Source organism: Phragmites australis, chromosome 10 (assembly GCF_958298935.1).
Source record: "Phragmites australis chromosome 10, lpPhrAust1.1, whole genome shotgun sequence".
NCBI classification, from domain to species: domain Eukaryota; kingdom Viridiplantae; phylum Streptophyta; class Magnoliopsida; order Poales; family Poaceae; genus Phragmites; species Phragmites australis.
In genome coordinates, this window is record NC_084930.1 from 32,363,715 (window position 1) to 32,371,497 (window position 7,783).

A 7,783-nucleotide genomic window follows, 5' to 3' on the forward strand; every position below is an offset into this window, starting at 1 on the left:
CTGAGGCATATTGAATTCTATGGTTGGTTTTGGCCACTTCTGTGTTCTGTTCGCTCAGCGAGGACTCGATTCAGAAGGCAAGAGCTGTTTTACAAGGTAAGAAGTGTTTTCTTATTTTGCGCATGATGGCCTTAAGATGTCTTTCTGTAATTTAAGATCTGTTTTCTTTTGTGTTCAGAGCAAAACTGTCATTAATAATGAGATACCTCACTCTTCTTTTCAGATAATGTTGAGAATGCTGCTGGTGCCAGACAACCAATGTTCCATATCGGAACGGGTAGATTGGTTCCAGTTAGCAAGAGTTCCATTGACTACGTTGGCAAATGAAGGTTAGTTTTGTTTAAATAAGATTTCTATCTTTCAGTTAACATTTGGGCGTAACTAAATAAAGTGAACTACTGGTAATAAGTCCTGTTATGCAAATTCTCTCTCAAAGTATACCTATGGATGGTTGATCAACTACACAGTTTCTCTGACTCTTGAATATTTTATTTCATTTTTTCTACCTTAAGTATGCTTACTTGGCTTCTAGGTGTAGTATTCGAAATCTAAATCAACAAATATCCTGGTTATCGTTTTCGCTCCATTTTTTTCAGTGACTCAGTTCCACCTACAGAACCTGCAAAACTCCCAAATCCCAATCGTAGTATTTGGCTGATGTTAAGTTTATCTGTATCTTTGTTATATGTTTCAGTTTTTTTTTTTGGAAAGTTTCCTAGGCTTTCTTGTAGTCGAGTTAGTTAGCATTAGCCTATCTTTCTCCCTTCCTCTTGAAACCTGTTTCTTTCTTCTCCTGTAATGCTACATTTTCCGTTATCAATTATGGAAAAAGGGGACCTCGTTTCGAAAAAAAAGTGAAGTATGATTTTTCCTTTCTCACTTGAGGAATCTAGCTCAGGAAGCTCGAGGCTTTTGGTTATATGTTTCGAAAAAAATGTCCCATGGTTAAATATAAAACGGATGCGTAGTTCTGTTAAAGGCTCATGTCCGCAGGCATCTAGTTCAGGAAGCTCGAGGCTGCACATAATTGATACTTTGGCTTGACTGTGACCGTGAAGGAGAAAACATATGCTATGAAGGTATACTAACCTGTTTCGGAATAGCTATCCATACTATCATATCTACTGGGTACTAGATATTTGAATGGTGTAGAGAGCTGTATCTGGAGTTTTTCATTTACAATTTGGACCCTGAAAAGAGAAAAAAAATGTGACTCTAAGAATTTTCTTTACTTGACTCATTTCAAAAGACTAATTATGCTAAATTCTTTTTCTCTTAAAAGCAGATATTCAGAAATTCATGGTGTGAACCATTGTTTTTTGGAAAGTTGTGAAAGAAGTTCAGAACTAATTATGCAACTTTGATACACAGGTGGGCGTTGGCCTGATGATTTTTGAGCAACTGGGAGGAATAAATGCCTTAGGGTCTTTATAAGCTATATTTTTTCCTTGGCATGTATTTGAACTAGATATTTTTCCTCCTGAGAAAAGGAGGTATCTGAAATTGTTCTTTCCTAAAACTTCAGGGTTTTCTAAACAACAATTATTTCAGATTCCAATCACACTATTTGGGGCCCTTCTCATGGATAGGAGTGGAAGAAGAGCCCTTCTTTTGGTATATAAACACTCCAAAACTGAGCTGATGCACACAAATGAAAAAATAGAGTGCTATTAATTTTTTGTGTTATTATTATTCTATTATTTAGCTCTCTTTGTCTGGAACATTTCTGGGCTGCTTTCTGAACTGGACTATCATTCTGTAATAACCATTGTGCTTATTTTGACCTTGCAGCCCAAAGAGTAAGAGAAGAAAAAAGATATTGTTCTGTCTGTCAGGGAGACTTTGATCTCAAATAAAGTTGACTCAAGAGAGCTAGAGCATGCTCCAGAAAATGATGATTATCCTGAAGATGATTTTGACAATAGAATGGGTTCACAAATCCTAAGAAAGCATAGAGAGCTTTGTGATATTCGCCCTCATGAAACCTCTAAAACAGGTAGCATTTTGTTTAAGTTTCTAACATAGTTATGGTTGTCCAAATTTGGGGCACTTTTGTTCGGCTATGCATGACATGCTTAATGATAATATGGTTATGTGATGTCCTGAAATTAGTTGCAATTTTTATACTCATGAATTTTGATTGCAACATGTAGGTTGAAAAACTAATTCAATGTATTTTTCTTATGATATATTCGAATGTAGACTTGGTATATCATCTATTTTGTGATCCGTTGCAATGCACGAGCAATTAGCTAGCCTACTTAAAAAACATGGATATGGTATTTACGTTCTTACTCGTGTAAAGTATCGCGTGAATGTAAACAAAAAAGGAATAAATACTATCATCTACAAAACTTCGGTTTCCAACACATGTGTTCTCTAGCAATGCATGACCAATTAGATATATGTTTTATAATGAGATTATGTAGGGTTATAAAAATACCAAATGAATTTCCTAAAGCATACGCCCTAACAAAAAACCAGCCTCCCTCTCCCCCAAACTAAAAAAACTGGTCTCCCTCTCTCTCCAAAAAGAAAAACCGTTCTCCCTCCCTCCCCAATCCCCTCACATGGCCCAAGAAGCCCAATTGCTCAGGTCCGTTGGATCTAATTCGATGGCCATAATCACCCCACACGAAACAAAAATGACTCGTTGTGAAACCCTAATCCTAAAGTCCATTCAACGTTCGCTCTTGAAAAACACGCGAACGACGGTTATACAACGGTGTTGTGAACCTCCTCGCCGATGCGCACATGCAGCGAGATGATGTGCGTGGCTCCATCGAGGTGATCCACCGTGGCGCAAAATGTGCACGGCTCCATCGAGGTGATCCGTCGTGGCGCAAAACGCGTGTGGTCAAAAGCATGGAGACTCACACGGTGGAGCGGAGTGGATGTGGGAGCTAAGAAGGAGCGTCGGTGCCAACATCAAGCTGAGGGCATTGCCGCGATGACAACGTGCACTGCTGGAACACTACGAAGCAAAAGGAAAATTGTTTTTGTGCCCACCAATCCACTTCTATGTTTGGGGATTTGGTGTTAATGGGGATTAAAGTTTTGGGAATTGGGAAATTTTCTTAGGGTTTTGCAATTTTCGCAACTGCCCTCCTTCTTAGGAATATAATCGATGCTATCTGTGTTGGATAGGAAAATAACCACAAGGTGTGTTAACAGAATCCGCATAAAAAGGAGCAGAGCCGATGCGTTCCCAAAGGTAAGGCATCCATACTTATCTTCTTTTTTTTCCTTTTTGATTCATCGGCTATAATTACCTTAACAGACTACGAACTAATTGCTATTACAAATTTTTGGCACCTATCAGTCTACGAAAAATTGTCTTTCAGCGCCAGGGTGTCTTTATATATGCTCATGCGGCTGTGTTATTTCTTCATCTCCATGCATCCAACCAAGCGTCCAACCAAGCAGCGAGATGGTGGTGCCCCATCGTCTGCATGAGAGCAGGAGGGTACAGACCATTCCTCCATTTCCTGGAAGTTACGCCATGAGTAGGCAAGTAGAATCCTCCCGACCTATACACATACATACCATTTTGTGATTAGTTTGATTCTGTTCCGGAGCTAACAGCTTTTCTGTTTGCACATATAGATCTATGTAATTCCATAAGGTGTGGATGGATCACATGTACCAACGATGTTGGATCGTGTGCGCAAAGGTCATCTGGAAAGCGCCGATATGAGAGGGTTTTGATGGTCGTCTACTACTAAGGGCCATTCTAATGGATCAAATGGTAAGTTAAATCTCCATATGACATTGTAATCATGTAAAAATGCTTTGCAAATTTTGAAGGAGAATAATTCATGATCAGCATATTTAGGGGTTAAACTTTTGCAGTTATCTGGTTAGTTTAGACTGCTTTGTTGCCCTTCGTTACTGATTTGTGTACTAGGTTGCCATTATAGTTGTTGTAGCTATTTCTTACTTGTGATTCTTTATAGGATTTAAAATCTATATTCTTGGAGGTGTTGATATACAGAATAAATTGGCAGTGAAATTTAACATGCTGAAATTAGATGTTGAATGTTTCAAAATGAGCATGTGTCTCAATTTCCTAAATTGAATCTCAGATATTCTTGGAGGTGCTGATATATAGAATAAATTGGCAGTGAAATTTAACATGCTGAAATTTTACAATCAAGTGTAGTAAAATGTATTTCTCTCAGTTCATTTAACATGCTGAAATTTGCAATTCTACTTACAAATATCACATTCAAAATAATTAAATGTCGTGTATCAGTTCTATAAATTGAATCTCAGGGTTTTTTAGGTGTGTTTCGATGCTACATCCTTAATTACAAGTCCTTGCACATTTATTTTCAGCTAAGGTCAGAGCATGTGGGAAAGAATGGCAAACTATATTTTCAAACATCATATCTGCAAAATCCTAAATGGCACATTTATGCTGGATGTTTTAGAATGATCATGTGTCTCAATTTCCTACATTGAATCTCAGATATTTTTCAATTCTATTTTTCTTCTACATTCTTAACTGAAAGACTGCACATTTGTACCTAGGCTAATATAATGGCAGAAATAATTAATGCATTGATATGCAAGAATGGCCTGCTAAGACTATCTCCAACAGATACTTAAAAAACTATCCACTATAACACTATTACAGCATCCCCTAACACTATTATATCATCATCTTTTTTTTTCATCTTCAACTGTTACTCTATTTCCTACCTTCTATTACTCACATACTCCCTTCGAACCTACAGTCATACGCTGTGAATAGTGTTGCAGATCCTCTAAAACAATCGGCAAATTTATCGTTCTCCAGCTGCTACAGTGTCACGGCCGCAACGTTGTAGCACTGGAAACGGGATCCGCTGGAGAGCGATGCTGCGAGCGACGACTAACAAAACAAGCGGCACAGGGATGCGGCAGCATTTTGCGGGCGCTGCTGGAGCTACCCTAACATTCTAGGCTTTACTCATCTAACTGTTTCATTCACTGACTGTGTTATGTGAAGTATATGTTCCTTATACCTTAGTTACTCAATATTAGCCGCCTTTGCAGTGACTTTGTCAAATTTGTTAGTCCTGAAATCTTAGCAATGTTTTGCAGCAGTTAACAAAAACTGCCATACAAAATGCCTTGCAGTGGTTTCATATGAAAGTTCAGATGCAGTGATTTCATTTGAAATAGCATGTAACCTCTGATATTGTAATATAGCCCAAACAAGGCAGTCTGTATATCCCGGAAGTACAACACTCATACAAGCAAAAATAAGTTACACAATTGCACACACGCTTCATCTGTCCATAATGGGTTATGCCATGTTTATTTCGGCATTTCCTGTATCAGGGAAAATTATGAGATAACTGGACAGGTTAATGTATTGTAGCTGTAATTCTCTTTGGTATATCCTTGCAAAGAACATGCGATCACAGTTGCTTCTTAGCCAGCTTTCTGTTCTGCTCTAGGTAAGGGTAAACTCTCTGATATTGTAATATAGCCCAAACAAGGTGCCGAAAAGAGAACTCAGGCCACAGAGGGTCTGGATTCTGCAAATGACTGAACGTTGTCTGCCACAGAAGGAAATTGCTCAGTCGAGTCTCACCTGAAGTCCGGATCACGATATCAGGGTCTGGGCAACCAGAGCTATACATATGGTGATCCAAATCGGCCACTGAAATCTCTGAATGCACACCATTATTTGCAGCATGGCCATTACAGTTGCCAGAATGTTCTTTCTGCAACATTTCCCACCTTTCTGCGCAGACCTCATTAACAGCATTGGCAATCTCAGAAGTTGAGTTATATGGCATGCAAACAGAGAAGACCAACCCTGTGTTTCCAGCTGTACTTGCCATCAGCTTCTGAGCTGCTAGCCTCACCGGCTCGCATAACAGGTCCAAATTTCCCCAGAAATTGATCTTACAGTTAATCTTGTTGATCACATTTCTGTTTTCTAGTAGTTCGTTGATCTTTTCCTCCATCAACTCCATCAAGGACTGCACCTCACTTGGGTCTCTTTTAAAATTGTCGATGCTAAATGCATATACTGTAATGTATTTCACACCCATTTCATAGCAGTACAGTAGGCTTGCAATAAGTGCAGAGAAACCCACCCTGTGACCAGATCCTTCCATGATGCTTCTGAATTTAGCATATCTTCGGTTACCATCCATAATAAATGCGACGTGTTTAGGCATTGGGCCATATGAGAGGACAGCTACAATGCACTTGCGTAGGAAATTCTTAAAACTTGCCAGAACGCCAGTCGTAACTATCTCATCAGGCTTCTCTATCTTCGGATCCTAGACCAACGAAATAAATCAGAACTGATAAGAACCTTCAATAATATAAGAATTTTTGTACATGCCAGCACAACAAAAAGTTATAGCTCTTTGAGGATCTCTACAAGCATAATAACTATGACATCTGACTGCCTGTTTTCCATAAGAAAATAATCTACATATGCCACTGTATACAAATACAAATCTCACCGCTGAAGGTGAGCAAGAGATAAGTGACGCTGCCATCTCGACGATGAGGGACCAGGCGAGCAAACTCAAAGCTGCAAACAGGAAAAGACAAGGGGTTTAAAACTTAGTTCAAGAAAAAAAAACGAATGTTCACCATCAGAATAAAGCGGGATATACACTTGAAAACAACTGACACTAAGCAACATTTGATATTGAAAGGTATGTGGTATGGGCTCTACAAATATACCACACAACCTACCAGTTATAAATTGAAACCTTTTCTTTCGGAAAACAAGAGTTTTTCCAGGCTATGAATGATCTCTATAGTGATAACTGAAACCATCAAATAGAAATCCTTACAGAAGCGAAGCTTGCAAAGTGATTATGAGATTGGTGTGCAGAAATTGGAGTTGAAGGATGTGACCCTAGGATTTGTAGCACTAGATTTCAGTTTAATTGACCACATAGTTCCCTAAAGTGACTCAATGGTTAGGTCCACATGGGTTCAAACCTCAAAATCTAATGGCAACTTGACTACCTATCCAAGGTTTTGGTATGATCATTTAGTAGCTATCAATTTCACTTGCTGATGCACATGTCTGGGAGAGAAAAAAATGTGAAAAGGACCGAGATTCACAAAAGGCTAGTATTTCCACTTGCTGATACAAAGCACTTCAGGAACAGCACCTTTCCTTTTTTTTTGGTCATTTTCTGGAACAAGCTTATGCGGGTAGCTCCGAAGCACAAAGCACTTCCTCGTCTGCATTCCCACTGCTTCTGTAAGGTTAATCTTGCATAAATTTTGCTCGAGTTTTGAAGAGCTTTTAGCTCTTTTTTAACGGGAAGCTGCAAGTTTTAGCCATGACCTTGCAAACGGCACTCCAGAAATCCACACAACTGGCAGTAGCTTACTACTGAATTAGAACACCAACCCACCGTCTCCACTCCAATCGGACCAAAAAGCACCCACACATGTGCATACACCTCAGAGTTATTTAGTCGAACACATGGTGAGCAAGCATGAGGAGCAACTGCGGAGAGAACCAACAAACCTGCAGCTTGAGGAGGCGGGCGATGGGGGGGGGGGGGGGAGATGACGGGCAAGGCAGCAGGTGGAGGTGGGCGAGCAAAATGAGGAGATTTCGTCCCGGCGATCGGAGCGGAGACGGGGACGCGGACCAGGCGCGGCGTGCCACGAGGAGCTCGCGGAGATTCCCTTTGGCTGTCGTGCTTGGCTGCATGATGTTGGCGCCTGGTCCGCCGGGCGCGATCGCCACCTGCCCAGTGCCCACCACCACTCCCTCGTGCCGCGATTAGAAAAAGAAAACGCA

At 40.1% G+C, this 7,783-nt stretch overlaps 1 protein-coding gene across 5 annotated transcripts; it reads right to left on the bottom strand.

Moving 5' to 3' along the window:
* Positions 1 to 5,154: 5,154 nt before the first annotated feature.
* LOC133930793 (dehydrodolichyl diphosphate synthase CPT3-like) lies at positions 5,155 to 7,783 on the bottom strand. Of its 5 annotated transcripts, XM_062377531.1 has the most exons (4): positions 7,319 to 7,491; positions 7,140 to 7,212; positions 6,474 to 6,544; positions 5,155 to 6,284 (listed from the first exon to the last, which is right to left on the bottom strand). In XM_062377531.1, exons 3-4 carry the CDS (start codon positions 6,507 to 6,509, stop codon positions 5,409 to 5,411), a joined length of 912 nt encoding a protein of 303 aa, XP_062233515.1. In that variant the 5' UTR covers positions 6,510 to 6,544; positions 7,140 to 7,212; positions 7,319 to 7,491; the 3' UTR covers positions 5,155 to 5,408. The 5 variants fall into 5 exon arrangements, with proteins under 5 accessions (XP_062233515.1, XP_062233517.1, XP_062233516.1 ...); XM_062377533.1 differs by lacking the exons at positions 7,140 to 7,212; positions 7,319 to 7,491 and adding an exon at positions 7,505 to 7,783; XM_062377532.1 differs by lacking the exons at positions 7,140 to 7,212; positions 7,319 to 7,491 and adding an exon at positions 7,505 to 7,641 and having other exon boundaries at positions 5,155 to 6,275.